This window comes from Triturus cristatus, chromosome 1_1 (genome assembly GCF_964204655.1).
Source record: "Triturus cristatus chromosome 1_1, aTriCri1.1, whole genome shotgun sequence".
NCBI lineage: Eukaryota > Metazoa > Chordata > Amphibia > Caudata > Salamandridae > Triturus > Triturus cristatus.
In genome coordinates this window covers 125,241,217-125,263,233 of record NC_140579.1, presented here as the reverse complement: position 1 = coordinate 125,263,233, position 22,017 = coordinate 125,241,217, and the positions used below count along the sequence as shown (strand labels likewise).

The window sequence follows — 22,017 nt, the reverse complement described above, 5'->3', positions numbered from 1 at the left end:
CCAACTTAAGCAAAACAAACACAAAAGAGTAATTAATACATAGAAATGAAGATTCTAATGTTAAACCCTCACTAATCCCTTTATGTATTAGTAATTTCCTAGACTTTTAGCGACATTTAAAGCAATAAAACTCACCGTTCGGTCCAAACGGGAACGCAAACGTCACAAAAGCAACGTATATCATGCAATATTCTATCACCACATGTACTATTGTTAATATGCGTACCACAGTTAATTCTTAGGGTTATTGTGCCATGCAAATAGCAATGAGTCCCACGTGTAATTGGTGTTTACTAAAAGTGCAAATGGTTGATTAATATAACACTGCAAACAGTTAATTCAAATTATGATATAAGTAGGTTATGTAATTAGTATTTTCATGCAAAATAGAGGAGGTATACAAAATGTTGCTTTACCTGCTCCATCAGTAGACTACAGCCCCATCTCTGACTGTAGACTACAGCCCCTGCCCCCTCCAATTGTAGACTACAGCTCCTGCCCCCCACCGATTGTAGACTACAGCCACTGTCCCCGCTTCAACTGTAAACTACAGCTCCTGCCCCACTCTGACTGTAGACTACAGGTCCTGCCTCCTCTGACTGTAGAGTACAGCCCCTGCCCCACTCTGACGGTGAATTACAGCACTTGTCCCCACTTTGACTGTATACCACAGCTATTGCCCTTCTCCGACAGTAGACTATAGCTCCTGCCCCTGCTCCGGCTCTAAACTTCAGCCCCTGCCCTCACTCTGACTGTAGAGTGCAGCGCCGGCCTCTCAGACGGTAGATTACAGCTCCTGCCCGCTCTGACTGTAGACTACAGCTCCTGCCTCACTCTCACTGTAGATTACAGCCCCTGCCCCTTCTGACTGTAAACTACAGCACTTGTCCCCACTTTGACTGTAGACTACATATCCTGCCCTGCTCGGACAATAGACTATAGCTCCTGCCCCGGCTGTAGACTTCATCTCCTGCCCCCGCTCTGACTGTAGACTGCAGCCCCTGCCTCCTTCGACTGTAGACTACAGCGCCCGCCCCACTCTGACTGTAGATTACAGCCCCTGCCCCCTCCAAATGTAAACTACAGCTCCTGCCCCCGCTCTGACTGTAGACTGCAGCCCCTGCCCCCTCAGACTGTAGACTACAGCGCCCGCCCCACTCTGACTGTAGATTACAGCCCCTGCCCCCTCCAAATGTAAACTACAGCTCCTGCCCCCGCTCTGACTGTAGACTGCAGCCCCTGCCCCCTCAGACTGTAGACTACAGCTCCTGCCCCCGCTCTGACTGTAGATTACAGCCCCTGCCCCGCCCTAACTGTAGATTACAGGTCCTGCCCCACTCTGAATGCAGATTACTGCTCCTGCGCCGCTCTGACTGTAGATTACAGCCCATACCCCTTCAAATGTAAACTACAGCTCCTGCCCCTGCTCTGACTGTAGATTACAGCCCATGTCCCGCTCTGACTGTAGATTACAGCCCCTGCCCCCTCCAAATGTAAACTACAGCTCCTGCCCCCGCTCTGACTGTAGACTGCAGCCCCTGCCCCCTCAGACTGTAGACTACAGCTCCTGCCCCCGCTCTGACTGTAGACTGCAGCCCCTGCCCCCTCAGACTGTAGACTACAGCTCCTGCCTCACTCTCACTGTAGATTACAGCCCCTGCCCCTTCTGACTGTAAACTACAGCACTTGTCCCCACTTTGACTGTAGACTACATATCCTGCCCTGCTCGGACAATAGACTATAGCTCCTGCCCCGGCTGTAGACTTCATCTCCTGCCCTCGCTCTGACTGTAGACTGCAGCCCCTGCCTCCTTCGACTGTAGACTACAGCGCCCGCCCCACTCTGACTGTAGATTACAGCCCCTGCCCCCTCCAAATGTAAACTACAGCTCCTGCCCCCGCTCTGACTGTAGACTGCAGCCCCTGCCCCCTCAGACTGTAGACTACAGCGCCCGCCCCACTCTGACTGTAGATTACAGCCCCTGCCCCCTCCAAATGTAAACTACAGCTCCTGCCCCCGCTCTGACTGTAGATTACAGCCCCTGCCCCGCCCTAACTGTAGATTACAGGTCCTGCCCCACTCTGAATGCAGATTACTGCTCCTGCGCCGCTCTGACTGTAGATTACAGCCCATACCCCTTCAAATGTAAACTACAGCTCCTGCCCCTGCTCTGACTGTAGATTACAGCCCATGTCCCGCTCTGACTGTAGATTACAGCCCCTGCCCCCTCCACATGTAAACTACAGTTCATCCCCCCGCTCTGACTGTTGACTACAGCTCATGCCCCGCTCTGACTGTAGACTACAACCCCTGTCCCCGCTCCAACTGCAGACTACAGCCCCTGCCCCTCTCAGAGTGTAGACTACAGCTCCTGTCCCACCTCTGACTGTAGAGTACAGCTCCTGCCCCACTCTGACTGTAGATTATGGCTCCTGCCCCCGCACCAACTGTAAACTGCAGCTGCTGGCCTGCCCTATCTGTAGACTACAGCTCCTGTCCCTGTTCCAACTGTAGACAACAGCTCCTGCCTCTCTTTGACTGTAGACTAAAGACCCTGCCCCGGCTCCAGCTGTAGACTACAGCTCCTGCTCCCCTCTGACTTCAGACTACAGCTCCTGCCCCCCTCTGACTGCAGACTACAGCTCCTGCCCTACTTTACCTGTAGACTACAGCTCCTGCCCCCCACAGACTGAAGACTACAGCCACTGTCCCTGCTCCAACTGTAGACTACAGCTCCTGCCCCTCTCTGACTGTAGACTACAGGTCCTGCCTCCTCTGACTGTTGACTACAGCTTCTGCTCCGCTCTGACTGTAGACAACAGCCCCTGCCGCAGCTCCAACTGAGACTACAGCCCCTGCTGAAGGCTACAGCTCCTGCCCCGCTCTGACTGTAGACTACAGCTCCTGCCCCGCTCTGACTGTAGACTATAGCCCCTGCTCCGAATGTAGACTACAGCCTCTGCCCCCATTCCAATTGAAGACTACAGCTCCTGCCCCCCTCTGACTGCAGACTACATCCCTTTTCCCCGCTCCAACTGTAGACTACAGCTCCTATCCTGCTCTGCCTGCAGACTACAGGTTCTACCTCCTCCGAATGTAGACTACAGCTCCTGCCCCGCTCTGACTGTAAACTACAGCCCCTGCCCCCTCTTCAGCTGTAGACTATAGGTCCTGCCCCCCTCCGACTGTAGACCACAGCCCCTGCCCCTGCTGTAGACTACAGCTCCTGCCCTCCTCTAACTGTAGACTACAGCTCCTGCCCCGCTCTGACTGTAGACTATAGCCTCTGCTCCGAATGTAGACTACAGCCCCTGCCCCCATTCCAATTGAAGACAACAGCTCCTGCCCCCCTTTGACTGCAGACTACATCCCTTGTCCCCCTCCAACTGTAGACTACAGCTCCTATCCCGCTCTGACTGCAGAGTACAGGTTCTACCTTCTCTGAATGTAGACTACAGCTCCTGCCCCCCTCTGACTGCAGACTACAGCCCCTGCCCCTGCTCCAACTGTAAACTACGGCCCCTGCCCCCGCTTCAGCTGTAGACTATAGGTCCTACCCCCCTCCAACCGAAGACTACAGCTCCTGCCTTGCTCCGACTGTGGACTACAGCCCCTGCTCCGACTGTAGACTACAGCCCCTGCTCCGACTGTAGACTACAGCCCCTGTCCCTGTTCTGACTGTAGACTACAGTCCATACACCTGCTGTAGAACAGCTCCTGCCCCGCTCTGACTGGAGACTACAGCTCTTGCTCCCCTCTGACTGTGGACTACAGCACCTGCCCTCACTTCAATTGTAAACTACAGCTCCTGCCCCGATCTGACTGTAGACTACAGCTCCTGCTCCGCTCCGACTGTAGACTACAGCCCCTGTCCCAGCTCTGACTCTAGACTACAGTCCATACCCCTGTTGTAGATTACAACTCCTGCCCCGCTCTGACTGTAGACTACAGCTCCTGCCCCCCTTCGACTGTAGACTACAGCTCCTGCTCTGCTCTGACTGTAAGAATACTGCCCTTGCCCTCCTCACTCCAATTGTAGACTTCAGCTTCTGCTCCGCTCTGACTGTAGACTACAGCTCCTGCCCCCCTTCGACTGTAGACTACAGCTCCTGCTCCGACTGTAGAATACAGCCCCTGCCCTCCTCACTCCAATTGTAGACTACAGCTCCTGCTCCGCTCTGACTGTAGACTACAGTCCCTGCCCCTGCTGTAGATTACAGCTCCTGCCCCCCTTCGACTGTAGACTACAGGTCATGTCCCGCTCTGACTGTAGACTTCAGCCCTTGCCCCACTCTAACTGTAGTCTTGCTGATGCTCAATTTGCATCTGTTCTCTGTCTCATTCGGTCCCTAAACTCATTCATTTACCCATCCTTCTATGCACTCAATCGCTCATTCTTCCATTTATTGAAACTCTGACTCACTGTCTCATTTACCATCTGAGAACATTTTGTGTTGATCAGACTTTCCCTTCAATTCTGTTTGTGGAGCTCTTCAGGTCCATAAAGATGTGTTCTGTAGATGTGACATCTTGTAGAGTCATCAAGGTGTTCTGGAGATCAATTAGGACCAATTCTGTGTCTGTGACCTTTTCTTTTATATTGTTTGAGTTAGAAATTGGATTTCTGGTTGGCAGAGTATGCACCCTGCCCAAGCAGGAACCCTAATCCTAGTCAGGCTAAGTGTAGTACTCCCTAGAAGTGTACCTGTGCTCACCCTCTAGTAGCTTACCACAGAACAGTCAGGCTAAACTAAAGAGGCAATATGTAAAGTATTTTTGTGCACACACACACACACACACGCACACACACACACACACACACACACACTAACACAGTGAAAACATCACAAAAATACTCCACATTATTTTTTAAAAATAGGCAATATTTATCTGAGTAAAACAAGATCAAAACAAAAATCCAACACACACAAGTCAAGATATGAATTTTGCAAGATTAAATCGAAATGCAGTGCTTAGAATTCAATAGCTCCAACTGGGGGTATCTGCTCTCACTTGACCTGGGCAAATCCAAAAGTTCAGTCTGACAGGGATGGTGCGTGGGCCGGCTACAGGAGTCATGCAGACCTGCTGACAGTACCTTGGATGCGCTGATGATGGGGGGCTATGCAGTGAAATACGGAGGTGAGGCATGGCTTTGGAAGATAATGCGTCAGTTCCGAAGTCAGCCAAAGTGGTTGATGTGTCGATGTTAAGAGCATTATGCATTGGTCTTGAGGCGTCGATGTTGAACCACTGGGCCAAAGGCATGTGTCGCTTGGAAGCCAAGCAGGGCCGGCAATGCATCGAAGTCGGGATGTTGCACCACAGACGTCGGTGATGCGGTGTCGAAGACTCATGCAGCAGTGGTTCTTCGGAGATGCTGTGACAAAGTCCGACTCCGTTGTAAATCGAAGTCTTTGCATTGCGCACTCTACGAGTGGTAACCACAGCTTTGGTGCAGGCAGGGGCGATGCATCAGCAAAGTTAGGGCTGCGTTGAAAGACAAGGTTGATGCGTCACACACTCACTAATCGGGGACCCCAGCTTCGCTGCAGGCAGCTGCGATGCGTTGGTTTCGGAGGGATGTGCCGTTTCCAAACTGATGCTTTGGAGTTCGTTACGTCAAATTAGTCTTCCCTAATTATTCTACTAAGTTATGACTGATGGTCTTTTATTTGCTTGCTAAAAGTGGTAGAGGGGTGTAAAACAAGTCATGATCATACTTTCAAATTTAGTCATACTCCAAAGGACCACAGACTCCGAATTCCAATTTTGTGGATTTATAATAAGGCCAAAAACAATTGAATATAAACACACCTGAGTATAAGACTATACAGATACATGAAAATCAATACAGAGCCAATTTTACGACTATAGTTCATCCGGCATAAAAGGCATAATATGATGAACTCCAAAATCAAAATACAGCCAAGCATAGAAGCTGAGTCGAGTTCTCTTTTCATCTGGGAGGAAAACAAAACAAAGAAAAATATCTATCCCTACACTGCTCTAAATGAGGGTCCTACCTATTTCTCTTATATCATTTCCCAAAGGTGTCAGCACGTGTTGACTTCCTAAGAAGTACTCACGTCAAATGGGTTTCCTAGTTTAAGGCTATGGAGCTCGCTATGGGATGCTCCTTCTCCGACGAGAATCAGCAGAAGTCTCTAGACTCTGTCCCTGCGCATCATATAAAAAACAGACAAAGTTCAGCCCCCAATGCATCATGTTGTAAACTTCTCTATTGTATAATTTCAGTAACTTTCCAGTAGCTTTAATTAATTCTTCTTCGTCTTCCAGTGGCCTTGGTTCCCAGACACGCCAGGCACGAAAGGAGTCCTCCCTTCTCGCCTTCCAGTCTTCTTCAAAGACATTCCGGATATCTCCTTAAATCTAAGAATAACGAGGCTGAATTCCTGTACCTGCAGTAGGATGTGAACACGCTACTTTCGAGTACAAAAGAGATTCATTAAATTAATGTTTTTGAGCGGACAAGGAGAATTGAAACTATCAACAACTTTACAAATTGGGCCTACGATTCAGGCAACTTAAACTAAACATGGTTACATTGCACAAATATAATTTCATCCTGCACAATACATATACAGGAATTATGAATGTTTCTAATACATGTAAAATCCTACTTGAATGTGCACACTACATTTAAATGTGAAGATAACGTTGATTCAATACATCTTAATATTCGTAAAACACTGCAAACGATGAAAATACATGTGAGTGCTTTTAAACCATGAGTATAGTGCACCCATATAATTTAGAGTGCTGTAAGAGCTCTATCAGAGTCGATGCGCCAATTCTTGGGTTGCAGCACAAAACTCAATTTCAAATGCCCAGGACTGGATTAGGACCCACTTGGCAGAGCAGGACTCTCAGAAGAAGGAACCCATGTGCTGGTAGCACGATGCAGATGAAATCATTGTTATCCCTTAGACTTCAGGAACAGGAGGTAAGCTCAACCAAGCGCTTGGAGAACCTTAGAGATGCAGTATGTACACAGCAAAGTCCAGTCCTCTCACTCCAAGGGAAGAAACAGCAGACAGCAGACCAACACAACAAAGCAACCAGCAAAGTGGCAGTCTCTCCAGGCAGCACAACAGCTCTTCTTCCTGGCAGAATGTTCTCACTCCAGTAGTGTTCTGAATATATGGTGTCAAAGGTCCAGTACTTATAGCCATTTCAGTCTTTGAAGTAGGGAGACTTTAAAGAAAGATCTTTGTAGTGCACAAGAACCTGCCTTTTTTGGCCATGGCTCCAGACACACTACGGGGGGGATGGAACGCTGCTGTTCGTAATGGGACAGGCATGCAAGTGTCAGCTCCACCCACCACTCTATCTCAAGAAGTGCCATCAGCCTGGTGATGGGCCATCTAGATATGCAAGGCACACCTCAGCTCCCTTTGTGTGACTTTCTAGAGTGTATGCACAAAGCCCATCTGTCACCCTGACCCAGATGTATATTCAAGGGGCAGGCAAAGTCACAGCATGGTTAAAGCAAGAAAAAGCCAACTTTCTAAACGTTAAGCAACTATAGGGGGTTTGGCCCATAATCAGTAAGGCTAGGACTATTTAGTAATAAAAAGTAACACACATGCCAATACTGATATCTCTTTACACACTTACTTCAAGATCACACCACACCTTTGATATAACCAAATATTTTAAGTTTTTTGGTACTTGATCTTGTATTTTCATATAATTTTCTTACTTTTAAATGATCAACATTATAATACTCATTGGTTGAAACAACCTTGTTATTCTCGACATTGTACACCATAGAGACACAACATTAAAACATACATTACATTTTTTACACCAAAACAATAAAAACCTTTGACAATCTGACCATATATACCATAAAGTAATGAAAAAGATCTTTAGATAGCTCTGGTTCTGTGGTTTTGTATGACATTAACACAAAAACACACAAAAACAAACATTACACCAGCAGCCCCGCCCTTTTGCTTGACGGTACAATGCCCTTAATTACTTCTTGCATCATGAGCGAAAATCAAACAGTGTTCCAATATGGCTCAGTCCATATCATCACCCTTATTGACTTTGATTAATTTCATTTTATGAGTCACCTTGGTACAAATCTGCCAAACAACACTTGTTTGAAAAAGTGAACAGTCGACGCGTTTCGAACCCTAATGTAATGTATTTTTAAGGACTCAGAACGACAATGAGCTGGACAAAAGTATATATATATTAACACACACCTTGTAAATTACTCGCACCATTCATCATGTGCACCATTCTCATCATGTTTACCTCTTGTATCCAAAATTAAATGTCTCTAACTTGAAGATCATTTATGACTTGAGCCATGGTCCCCACAACACACACTTTCCTACGGCACTACAAAGATAAATAAAAACTGACACTGAGAAAAGTTCCGCTGCCAAACTTAGTTTAAAAACCAACTACATCGTTTAGCACTCACAGGGGAATCAACAAAAGATCCTTGGTATCGTATGTCACTCCACTTAAAAAAATACTATAATGAAGAAACAACAGACATCTATCAGAAAAAAACTGTACTGATCTTTTCACAGCCCCCTAGATTGTATGGCCTGCTGACCTTTTACCTTCTAGTAGCACGAACGTCCATCAGTACCATTCGTCTCAATGTTATATGTATCTGAAAGCGTACTGGGCGCCGGTTTTGTAACCATTGTTTCAGGTAATTACCTCTGGGTCAAAAGATTAGTTCCAGGTCAGGGTCACCGCAAAGCTAGTGACGTTTATTTAAACAAAGTTGCAAAACTTCGTATCTTCTTCACATTAGTCGCCTCCGTATCTCAAAGTCACAAACTATTGGTAACACTGCGAATTATTTGCTAATATTAAAACGTTGCACAGGGTGCTTCCCGGTATCAGATTGTTACATAGGATCCTGGGAGTTGAAGTTCAAGGGTCCGTACCTTCTCCTTTCAAAATGCTCAAAGTATAGTCCATGATCTTATAATAATTGTCAGTGTTACCAATAGTTTGTGTAAGAAAGCTCTCACCTCTGTCTAGATCTTAGGGGGTGCCCAGGCCCCCCCACTTCTGCTCCCTGGGAAGTAACCTACTAATGAAGGCTATGGGTTAATCCAGGCCCTCTTTGCTCGGCTGTGAAAGCATGGCCCCCACGCCATGCTCTGAGGCATCAATTTGCACCACAAATTACTTGGAGAAGTCAGGAGTCCAGAGCACAGGCGCCATGCACATCACTACCTTCAGGGTGTCAAAAGCATTCTGGCACACCTCTGTTCAGATCACCTGACATGGCTGCTTCTTGGAAGTCAGCTTTGTCAAGGGGACAACAATGGTGCCGTACCCCCTGTGGAATCTCATGTAGTAACCGGTGAGACCTAAGAAGGCTCTCACCTCTGTCTAAGTCTTAGGGGCTGCCCAGGCCAGAATGGTATACATTTTTGGCTGCAGGGGCGGCTTCGTGCCGCCCCCTACTTGGTGTCCCAAGTAAATCCCAGTCCCCTGCCCTATCTGGCACTTACTGGCCTTGATAGCGAGACCTGCGCTCTGCAGGGCCCTCAACAAATCCCACAGGTGGTGCAAATGGTCCTCCCAACTGGAGCTGAAGACTGCAATGTCATCTAGATAGGCGGCACTTAAGTTCTCCAACCCAGCCAGGACCTGATAGACCAACCTCTGGAAGTGGCAGGGATGTTCTTCAACCCAGAAGCCTAACCCATAACTGGTAGTGTCCTTCCGGCTTTGGGAATGCTGACCTCTCTTGCTCTCCCTCCGTCAAGGCAATCTGCTAGTACCCAGATGTATGGTTAAATGTACAGAGAAACCTGGCAGCTCCAAGCCTATCAATGAGCTCAACAGCTCGCAGGATGAGGTGCGCGTTAGTCTTAGTGACCACATTGATCCCGCGATAGTCCACACAGAACTGGAGTTTGTGTGTGACACCAAGTGGAGTAACCTAGGGGACTGGAACCACTGGACTAGACCAAGGGCTGTCCATAATCCCTAACTCCAGCATCTTAGAGACTTCCTCCTTGATGCTGGCTCTCACTCGTTCAGCCAACCTGAATGTTTTGTGCTTAACAGAAGGGCTGTCCCCAGTATCGATATCATGAGTGCACCAATGGATGACTCATGGGGTGAGTGAAAACAGTAAAGCAAACTGTTCCAGCACCTGTTGACAGTCTCTCTGCTGCTCTGGGGTCAGTGTCGGGGAGAGGTTCACATCCTCAAATGGAAGACAGGAGGTCGGGGAGAAGTTCAATCTCCTCTTCCACCCCATCATCTGTGACCAAGAGCATGGTCAACTCCGACCTTTTGAAGTGTGGCTTGAGACAGTTCACATGCAGGACCCTCAAAGAGTTCCTAGGAGTCTGCAAGTCCACCAGAGAGGTGACATCACTTTTGCTCTCCTTCACCACAAATTGACCAGACCAGCGGTCTTGCACAGTTTGGGGTTCTACGAGTGCCATCAACCCACACCTTTTGACCAGGTTGAAATTTAACGAGTTGTATTCTGTTCATACCAGTGTTTCATGTCCTTCTGGCTAGCTTCCAGATTCTCCTGGGTAAGTTTCTGGAAGAGTGCTGTTTAGTTGTGGAATGCCGGCATGTAACTTAAAACATCCTGGGGTGGATTCCTAGGAGCTTGCTCCAAGCCCTCCTTCACCAAACTGAGAGGCAGGTTCCCCAGTTTGGCCACGTCTCCCCCTGTAGGTATCAGGGTGTTCCCCACAGGTTCATCCACCTCTTCAACCGTGGGACTTCCGAAACGGGTTTCACGCGCCCCTTGCCCTTTCTCTTTTTGGCAGGAACCTGGGCCACTCTTTCAGGCTCCAGGGGCCATATTATCAAGAACGGCGATAACATTATCGCCACTTTAGCGGCAGGAAACTGACGCCAAAGCGTGATAAGGGGCTTGATAATATGCCCTAGAGAATTCCAATAGAAGCCCAGGTTCTGATGTGAAGGACATCAAACCTGAGGTTCTATTGAAATTCTCTAGGGCATATTATCAAGCCCCTTATCGCCGCTTTAACGGCAGTTTCCTGCCGCTAAAGCGGCGATAATGTTATCGCTGTTCTTGATAATATGGCCCTAGGACCTTCTGATCACCCTCCTGGGCTGCCATGGACCTTGTGATCAGGCCCACCCACTAAGGCAATCTCAACATCTCCAAGAGTGATCTGAGCTCCACCTCCTTCCAGGCGGCTGCTCCATGCCCAGGAGACAATCCACGATAATGCATGGACTCACAGCTATCGTCAAGGAACCAGTGACCCCTCACTCAAAGGGAACCTGAACCATCAAACATTGGCACTCACTGTTGTCTACAACAACTATTTGGTGGACCACATTAGGCACTACCTGCTCTGAAGATACCAGTTGATATTTGAAGGGTGTTCTGGAGGTCCGTAAACCTTTTCTGTAGATGTGATACTGTCTTCAATGTTCTTGTTAGTGTTTTAGAGAGTCCAAGTCTTTTTCTTGTGGTTGTGATCTTCTCTTTAACATTCTTTGGAGTGTCTGGAGATCTATAAGGATCTCTTCTCTTGCTGCAACCTCTCTTCAATAGTCTTTGCCTGGTCTGGAGATCCATGAGAACATCTCCTCTGGATGTGACCTACTCTTTAATGTTCTTCGGGTTGTTTCGGTGATCCATAAGGACCTTTTCTCTGCATGTGAACTTATCCTCGATATTCCTTGGTTATTACGGTGATTCACAAGGACCTCTTCTATAGATGTGACCTTCCCTCTGATGTTCTTTGTGATGCCCAAAGAGTCTTCAGTACCGCTTCTGTAGATGTGAAGTCTCTTTGATGTTCTTTGTGGTGTCTGGAGATCCTTCAGTACCTCTTCTGTAGATGTGACCTTCCCTTGGATGTTCTTTTTAGTGTCTGGGGATCCTTCAGTACCTCTTCTATAGCTGTGACCTCCCCTTTGATGTTCTTTGTGGTGTCAGGAGATCCGTCAGTACCTCCTCTATAGCAGTGACCTCCCCTTTGATGTTCTTTGTGGTGTCTGGGGATCCTTCAGTACCTCTTCTATAGCTGTGACCTCCCCTTTGATGTTCTTTGTGGTGTCTGGGGATCCTTCAGTACCTCCTCTATAGCTGTGAGCTCCCCTTTCATGTTCTTTGTGGTGTCTGGAGATCCTTCAGTACCTCTTCTATAGCTGTGACCTCCCCTTTGATGTTCTTTGTGGTGTTAGGAGATCCTTCAGTACCTCCTCTATAGCTGTGACCTCCCCTTTGATGTTCTTTGTGGTGTCTGGAGATCCTTCAGTACCTCTTCTATAGCTGTGACCTCCTCTTTGATGTTCTTTTTGGTGTCTGGGGATCCTTCTGTACCTCTTCTGTACATGTGACCACCCCATGGATGTTCTTTGTGGTGTCTGGAGATCCTTCAGTACCTCTTCTATAGCAGTGACCTCCCCTTTGATGTTCTTTGGGGTGTATGGAAATCCTTCAGTACCTCTTCTGTACATGTGACCACCCCTTGGATGTTCTTTGTGGTGTCTGGAGATCCTTCAGTACCTCTTCTATAGCTGTGACCTCCCCTTTGATGTTCTTTTTGGTATCTGGGGATCCTTCAGTACCTCTTCTGTACACGTGACCACCCCTTGGATGTTTTTTGTGGTGTCTGTAGATCCTTCAGTACCTCTTCTATAGCTGTGACCTCCCCTTTGATGTTCTTTGTGGTGTCTGGAGAGCCTTCAGTACCTCTTCTATAGCAGTGACCTTCCCTTTGATGTTCTTTGTGGTGTCTGGAGATCCTTCAGTGCCTCTTCTATAGCTGTGACCTCCCATTTGATGTTCTTTGTGGTGTCTGTAGATCCCTCAGTACCTCTTCTATATCTGTGACCTCCCCTTTGATGTTCTTTGTGGTGTCAGGAGATCCTTCAGTACCTCTTCTATAGCTGTGACCTCCCCTTTGATATTCTTTGTGGTGTCAGGAGATCCTTCAGTACCTCTTCTATAGCTGTGACCTCCCCTTTGATGTTCTTTGTGGTGTCTGGAGATCCTTCAGTACCTCTTCTATAGCAGTGACCTCCCCTTTGATGTTCTTTGTGGTGTCTGGAGATCCTTCAGTACCTCTTCTATAGCTGCGACCTCCCCTTTGATGTTCTTTGTGGTGTCAGGAGATCCTTCAGAAACTCTTCTGTACATGTGACCACCCCTTGGATGTTCTTTGTGGTGTCTGTAGATCCTTCTGTACCTCCTCTATAGCTGTGACCTCCCCTTTGATGTTCTTTGTGGTGTCTGGGGATCCTTCAGTACCTCTTCTGTACATGTGACCTCTCCTTTGATGTTCTTTGTGGTGTCTGGAGATACTTCAGTACCTCTTCTATAGCTGCGACCTCCCCTTTGATGTTCTTTGTGGTGTCTGGAGATCCTCCAGTATCTCTTCTATAGCTGTGATCTCCCCTTGGATGTTCTTTGTGGTGTCTGGAGATACTTCAGTACCTCTTCTATAGCAGTGACCTCCCCTTTGATGTTCTTTGTGGTCTCTGGAGATCCTTCAGTACCTCTTCTATAGCAGTGACCTCCCCTTTGATGTTCTTTGTGGTGTCTGGAGATCCTTCAGTACCTCTTCTGTAGCTGCAACCTCCCCTTTGATGTTCTTTGTGGTGTCAGGAGATCCTTCAGTACCTCTTCTGTACATGTGACCACCCCTTGGATGTTCTTTGTGGTGTCTGTAGATCCTTCAGTACCTCCTCTATATCTGTGACCTCCCCTTTGATGTTCTTTGTGGTGTCTGGGGATCCTTCAGTACCTCTTCTGTAGATTTGACCTTCCCTCGGATGTTCTTTGTGGTGTCTGGAGATCCTTCGGTACCTCTTCTATAGCTGTGACCTCCCCTTTGATGTTCTTTGTGGTGTCTGGAGATCCTTCAATACCTCTTCTATAGCAGTGATCTCCCCTTTGATGTTCTTTGTGGTGTCAGGAGATCCTTCAGTACCTCCTTTATAGCTGTGACCTCCCCCTTGATGTTCTTTGTGGTGTCTGGAGATCCTTCAGTACCTCTTCTATAGCAGTGACCTCCCCTTTGATGTTCTTTGTGGTGTCTGGGGATCCTTCAGTACCTCTTCTATAGCTGTGACCTCCCCTTTGATGTTCTTTGTGGTGTCTGGGGATCCTTCAGTACCTCCTCTATAGCTGTGAGCTCCCCTTTGATGTTCTTTGTGGTGTCTGGAGATCCTTCAGTACCTCCTCTATAGCTGTGACCTCCCCTTTGATGTTCTTTGTGGTGTCTGGAGATCCTTCAGTACCTCTTCTATAGCTGTGACCTCCCCTTTGATGTTCTTTTTGGTGTCTGGGGATCCTTCAGTACCTCTTCAATAGCAGTGACCTCCCCTTTGATGTTCTTTGTGGTGTCTGTAGATCCTTCAGTACCTCTTCTATAGCTGTGACCTCCCCTTTGATGTTCTTTGGGGTGTATGGAGATCCTTCAGTACCTCTTCTGTACATGTGACCTCCCCTTTGATGTTCTTTGTGGTGTCAGGAGATCCTTCAGTACCTCTTCTATAGCTGTGACCTCCCCTTTGATGTTATTTGTGGTGTCAGGAGATCCTTCAGTACCTCCTCTATAGCTGTGACCTCCCTTTTGATGTTCTTCGTGGTGTCTGGAGATCCTTCAGTACCTCCTCTATAGCTGTGACCTCCCCATTGATGTTCTTTGTGGTGTCTGGGGATCCTTCAGTACCTCCTCTATAGCTGTGACCACCCCATGGATGTTCTTTGTGGTGTCTGGAGATCCTTCAGTACCTCTTCTATAGCTGCGACCTCCCCTTTGATGTTCTTTGTGGTGTCTGTAGATCATTCAGTACCTCTTCTGTACATGTGACCACCCCTTGAATGTTCTTTGGGGTGTATGGAGATTCTTCAGTACCTCTTCTGTACATGTGACCACCCCGTGGATGCTCTTTGTTGTGTCTGTAGATCCTTCAGTACCTCTTCTATAGCTGTGACCTCCCCTTTGATGTTCTTTGTGGTGTCTGCAGATCCTTCAGTACCTCCTCTATAGCTGTGACCACCCCTTTGGTGATGTTTGTGGTGTCTGTAGATCCTTCAGTACCTCTTCTATAGCTGTGAACTCCCCTTTGATGTTCTTTGTGGTATCTGTAGTTCCTTCAGTACCTCCTCTATAGCTGTGACCACCCCTTGGATGTTCTTTGTGGTGTCTGTAGATCCTTCAGTACCTCCTCTATAGCTGTGACCACCCCTTGGATGTTCTTTGTGGTGTCTGTAGATCCTTCAGTACCTCTTCTATAGCTGTGACCTCCCCTTTGATGTTCTTTGGGGTGTATGGAGATCCTTCAGTACCTCTTCTGTACATGTGACCTCCCCTTTGATGTTCTTTGTGGTGTCAGGAGATCCTTCAGTACCTCTTCTATAGCTGTGACCTCCCCTTTGATGTTCTTTGTGGTGTCAGGAGATCCTTCAGTACCTCCTCTATAGCTGTGACCTCCCCTTTGATGTTCTTCGTGGTGTCTGGAGATCCTTCAGTACCTCCTCTATAGCTGTGACCTCCCCTTTGATGTTCTTTGTGGTGTCTGGGGATCCTTCGGTACCTCCTCTATAGCTGTGACCACCCCATGGATGTTCTTTGTGGTGTCTGGAGATCCTTCAGTACCTCTTCTATAGCTGCGACCTCCCCTTTGATGTTCTTTGTGGTGTCTGTAGATCATTCAGTACCTCTTCTGTACATGTGACCACCCCTTGGATGTTCTTTGGGGTGTATGGAGATCCTTCAGTACCTCTTCTGTACATATGACCACCCCGTGGATGCTCTTTGTTGTGTCTGTAGATCCTTCAGTACCTCTTCTATAGCTGTGACCTCCCCTTTGATGTTCTTTGTGGTGTCGGGGGATCCTTCAGTACCTCCTCTATAGCTGTGACCACCCCATGGATGTTCTTTGTGGTGTCTGGAGATCCTTCAGTACCTCTTCTATAGCTGCGACCTCCCCTTTGATGTTCTTTGTGGTGTCTGTAGATCATTCAGTACCTCTTCTGTACATGTGACCACCCCTTGGATGTTCTTTGGGGTGTATGGAGATCCTTCAGTACCTCTTCTGTACATGTGACCACCCCGTGGATGCTCTTTGTTGTGTCTGTAGATCCTTCAGTACCTCTTCTATAGCTGTGACCTCCCCTTTGATGTTCTTTGTGGTGACTGTAGATCCTTCAGTACCTCCTCTATAGCTGTGACCACCCCTTTGGTGATGTTTGTGGTGTCTGTAGATCCTTCAGTACCTCTTCTATAGCTGTGAACTCCCCTTTGATGTTCTTTGTGGTATCTGTAGATCCTTCAGTACCTCCTCTATAGCTGTGACCACCCCTTGGATGTTCTTAGTGGTGTCTGTAGATCCCTCAGTACCTCCTCTATAGCTGTGACCACCCCTTGGATGTTCTTTGTTGTGTCTGTAGATCCTTCAGTACCTCTTCTATAGCTGCGACCTCCCCTTTGATGTTCTTTGTGGTGTCTGTAGATCATTCAGTACCTCTTCTGTACATGTGACTACCCCTTGGATGTTCTTTGGGGTGTATGGAGATCCTTCAGTACCTCTTCTGTACATGTGACCATCCCGTGGATGCTCTTTGTTGTGTCTGTAGATCCTTCAGTACCTCTTCTATAGCTGTGACCTGCCCTTTGATGTTCTTTGTGGTGTCTGGGGATCCTACAGTACCTCCTCTATAGCTGTGACCTCCCCTTTAATGTTCTTTGTGGTGTCTGGGGATCCTTCAGTACCTCTTCTATAGCTGTGACCACCCCTTGGATGTTCTCTGTGGTGTCTGGAGATCCTTCAGTACCTGTTCTATAGCAGTGACCTTCCCTTTGATGTTATTTGTGGTGTCAGGAGATCCTTCAGTACCTCCTCTATAGCTGTGACCTCCCCTTTGATGTTCTTTGTGGTGTCTGGAGATCCTTCAGTACCTCTTCTGTACATGTGACCACCCCTTGGATGTTCTTTGTGGTGTCTGTAGATCCTTCAGTACCTCTTCTGTAGATGTGACCTTTGATTTGATGTTCTCTGGATGTTCTGGTGTTCGTGTACATCCATAGTCAATCCCACGAGAAAATAAACTCTCTTATTATCTATCTGTTGGGAGGGTGTTGAAATAATTGTATGAAAAACAATTGGTGAGTCTCTGGTGTTTCAAAGGTAAAACAAAAGATATTACGTGCACCATTACAATTAAACAGTACAAAATAGGAATTAAACATGGCACAAAGGATGCTGTAATTACGATTTTGACTTTAAAAAGAGTAGTAAATTGAGAAACACTCATCGATATTATTAATGCAGATTTCTCTGGGTCATTGGTTAGTATTATATTAACAACAATGTTTAGTGTCTAACATTCATTCAGTTTGTACCATGCAACGTGTTAATGATGTTAATTTGTATTGTTCCGTAGGGTTTTATATTGAAGCCATGTATTCTTTAGACGCCCAGTGGTGGCCCTCATACAGTGGGGTGCAGTCGACCCTGCCAACAGCGCAGCAGCTCTATGATACCCCCTTCAACTTTGGCAGCTACAATCCAGAGGAGATTGGCTATCTGTCCCGCTCCGCAGGACGCTCCTTCGCCAACGACAGTCGGAACAAACATTATCTGCGGTCTGATGCTCAGTGGATGAGCGATGTCCACTTCGACCTTCTGGCGGGGTACCCGGAGAGGTACATCCGGGCCGCTATCAAGAGGCGTGATCGGTCTGTGAACCACATCTTCACCTGGTTGCTGGAGTGTGGGTTGCAGCAACTAGGCGCTCCTGCCTGGGGGGCGCTGTCCTCCATGAGGTAAGGTATAGCCAGTGCTCCACATGGGCAGGTACTGTCCGGTACTGAGTGCCTGCACTTTTATATTTCAAATGGAGAGTGTTGTGCTTCGTAGTTATGGGCCCAGCATGCACATGGGCCACCAGCTCTAGCAAATATAAACCAGGCACAACTTAGTGGATGTGAGCCGGAAGTCCCGTGCGACCTCCGCTCCTTTATTTAAGCTCTCTGGAGTGATACAAAGTGTGGGGTTCCTTCCGGTGGGGGGTCACCGGCCTAACAAACACTAGACCGCTACATCGAGCACCTGCACTTCTCAGAAGCAAACAGGCACTCAAAATAGTGGGTAGCTGCACTTCTATATTTCCATTTAAAACCCTGGGTAATGCACACATGCTGACACAATTTATCCCGCTACACTTCTAAAATGGTGTTTTCTCATCGCTGCGCTTTTTACGTCTATTTCGTAACACTATTATTTACTTCAGCCAAAAAGTCTTCTTTGATATAATTTGAGGACTCTGAATTTGCCAACCAGCTGCTTTTTGCTGTCCAGCAGATGTGGCACTGCTCAGTATAAGATACATGCTTCTTTCATACTATAATGTGTTGGTTTGGTTGCATGCACTGAACGAGAGTCGTTTAAAAAAGCGTGGACAAGTGCTGGATTTGATTGAGAAAGGAAAATAGAAACGGTTCTGAAAGAAGAATGGTTTGAAACACACATTAAGAAATTAGGCATGTGGACACCACCTGGTTTTAAGAGAATTTAAAACAAGCATTGGCAAAGGCAATAGGTCTTCGCTTTAATTTGTCACATTTTGGATTTGCCAATGCTTGTTTGGGCCAGCATGCATCTTGTGGGCATGTAGTTGGAGGGTGGACTGGAGGGAAGCGTACATCCTGACTGGAATAGGGCACAAATTCTGCCTAGGCCTTGCATCAATTTTAGGTGCAAAAATCTATTTGTATGTGTTAGACCTGTTAGCCTTTGGTGTGGTCTTCCCTCTAACTTTTTGCCATCTCCCCTTCAGTTTGCTTGAATTCATTTGTGTTGGCTTTAGGACTCTGTGTACTTTACTGCTAACCAATGATAACATGCGCTCTATCCTTTAAACATGGCAGAATTGGCTTACACCCAATTGCCACATTTAATTTACATATAAGTCCCTAGTAAAGTGGCACTATATGTATCCAGGGCCTGTAAATAAAATGCTACTAGTGGGCCTGCAACCCACCTAAGTAGCCCATTAAAACATGACTCAGGCCTGCCTTTGCAGCCTGTGAGCAGTTTTGAACTGCCATTCCGACTTGGTAAAATAAACCTTTTGGCAAGTCTAAACCTTCCTTTAAAATACATATAAGTCACCCCTAAAGGATGTCTGTATTGTGAGCAGGATTGTTTTTGTGCAGGAAGGGGCACCTTCCTGCACAAAACAATTCCCTGAGGCATTTTCATCTTTCTATGTGTGCTGCAGAAAGAGGAAGTAACAAGGCGAGATAATGATATTTCTCCTCATTACGCCTTCCCTGGGGAGGCGTAGCATTCTGATGCATTCCCAGATCTATCAGTATTAGTAAATCGGGGAATGCTTTAGAATCCATGGGTGGATGCATGGAAACACCCACTCTTCACCCATGTAATTCCTTCCCTGGGGTAGAATAACGCAGTGCAGCAATTTGTGCTGCGTTGCGTTACTCTAGATTTATTGTGGAGTGGCTTGATAAATCACTCTTAAGAGTTGCTCTGCTATTGCACCCGTTGCACGGTGCAAAAGCAATGCAAACCTATTATAAATATTCCCATACATATCCTGGTTGAGAAAAACTCTTACATTTATTTTTTACTACCTCAAGGCCAACCTATCACATTGGATACATTTGGTTACCTTATTACATTTAATAAGTGCTAACTTTTGATTGGAAACAGGTAACAATATCAAGTTTGATCTCAAAAGAATTGTAATTCAAAATCCTCTTTAATGGTAAAGTCAGATTTTAAATTTTAATTCACAAATCTTAAAATGCCACTTTTAGAAAGTTTGCATTTTCTTATTCTAAACATTTGGTGCCTGCAGCCTGTGTCCTGGGTCACATGACTGGAAATAGAGTGTCAGTTGGCCTTTGTGTATTCCTCCCAGACACTAACACAACGGAAGACTTAATGTTGGAAGGTAGGCCTATGCTGCCAGGATGTTCCCTGCCCCACTTACATTTCAAAGGGGCTACCTCAGCACATACACAAAGAACTTGACACCAGCCTTTTGAGGCCCCAGACTTTCTGGAGCCCTGGCAGGGGAAGGGGGAGCTTCCAGCAACAATTGGCAGAAAGGGCCTAGAAGCTTCTCCCACTTCAAAGGCTTGCATCAGGTATAAACAATGTCCCCTCAGAACCCTTCTTCAGTTCAGTCCTCGGACGGAAGCCCAGAAGGCCTGCTTTGTATTCCAGAGGGATTCTCTGCTTGAAGCAGCCTGCCTTGTACCCCCAGATGACTGCTGTGCTGCTTGAGACCTGCCTTGCAGCTTGAACCCAGGACTACCAGAGTGACTCCAAGGGTTAGTTGGCTGGCCTGCGCTTCTGAGTTACAGGGACATAACAAGCGCCAACATCGTTGAACCCTGCACCTGGTTCCTTCCTGGAGTCAGTCCTGACTTCCAAGTGGTCCCCAATCAGTCCTAGGCCCTTGGAATTGGGGCTAAAGGTGTTAAACCTGCCTAACCCTAAAACCTGAGACTTAGAAAATTGTTCACCAAAAAGTAACCTGAGAACCGACAGGAGACCTGGACCTACCTGCTCGCCGATCCATCCGAGATGCATCGCCGGTCACCCGGGCGCTCCCAGGAAAGGTTTCCAGCCTGCAGCTTCGTCCCTCTGAGGACTTTTAACTCCGAAAAAAGAGACTAAGTCCGAATATAGAAACCTTCACTGCAACTTCGACCAGCAGCTCCCCGATGAAGACACCTCCTCCTCAGACACTGCCGGCTGCTTTGCCCCACGGGGTATGGTGAGATGTGTGTCGGATGTCACCAGAAATATTTACATACACACAGACAAAAATGCACACACACTCTCTCCCTCTCTGTTTCGAAAAGTCTTAAAAAATATTCGTTATTTGTCAAAATATTGTATTTTCTCTCTTAGTACTCCTACCAAGTCACTTTCCTCTCCATTTCCACTGCCACACAGGCCCCTCTCATGCACCCTGCTCGTCATTTAATGTGTTGGAGCATTATATGCCACAGTGATTGTCGGAAAATCTAATGGGCACCCTCCCTCAATATTACTGAACAAGGTACGCCCCTGATTATGTAGCATGCAGTGTGAGCACATATTTACTTCAGCAAGCTTAAGTATAGTGCAGTTGGACCTTAATATCTCTCCCTTGTATACAGGGAAATCATCTTTGCTGGTCTTTTTAAAGTCACAGTTTGATTTAGAGTTTGGAACCTCTCAAACCTCCTTCTCTCCTCCCATCTAAAAGAATGAGGGAAAGGCAACATTTGCAGCTTTTAGGGTAATCTGATCACCACTGGTGGTTGACACTCTTTGCATCTGTCTAGTCTGCCCCAGTACCTGTCATTCTCTCATTTAATCTCTTATTCTCCTTCACCTCTAGGCCTGTAAACTTTGACTTTGTTGTTCGCCGTGGCCACTTGGTCAAGGTTCTCGTCACACCTCATGTCCAGAATGGCTGGAAGTTGGCAGTCACCCTGTTCCGTGGGACCTACTACTTCCTGGAAAATGAAGATAATGAAGACTTCTCTGATGCCATAGATCGCAGCAACTACATTGGGCCCAAGTTTGAACAGTACATGACCTCAGGTACCAGACTGAGCCTTTGATTGGATGCCGAAGGCGGGTGGACGTATGGGTTGGTCTTCTGATAGGATGGCATCTCTAAAGACTGGCAGGGCTTAGCTAGACCCATCTATTTGAGTAGTAAAATTAAATGCTATTTTCTCCACACACCAAAGCAATACCAAGCTGTTTTAACTTTTCAGGTGGCCGTAACTCAGCTGCTCTTGATGCCCCTGCCTGCTAGTTTTTCTGGGTCCCCTGGAGGTCAATGAAGTTTACTTTTAACTCTAGCCCTGGTAATGTGGAAGGCATTATAGTGATTGACACCAGCCTCTACTCTTACAAATACAGCCTGAGGAGGTGCATTTGGATATGGTGCAAAAGGGGCCAATTACCTTGGCGATATATTTGTTATGTTATGTTATGTTATAAAAGGTT

At 47.0% G+C, this 22,017-nt stretch overlaps 1 protein-coding gene across 1 annotated transcript in view; it reads left to right on the top strand.

Moving 5' to 3' along the window:
- The window catches only part of LOC146869752 (decapping and exoribonuclease protein-like), a 154,466-nt gene that overhangs the window by 33,221 nt on the left and 99,228 nt on the right, over positions 1–22,017 (top strand). The window contains exons 2-3 of the mRNA XM_085614181.1: positions 17,420–17,801; positions 21,398–21,603. Of these exons, the coding sequence (XP_085470307.1) occupies positions 17,420–17,801; positions 21,398–21,603 (588 nt within the window). The remainder of the gene's footprint in view (positions 1–17,419; positions 17,802–21,397; positions 21,604–22,017) is intronic.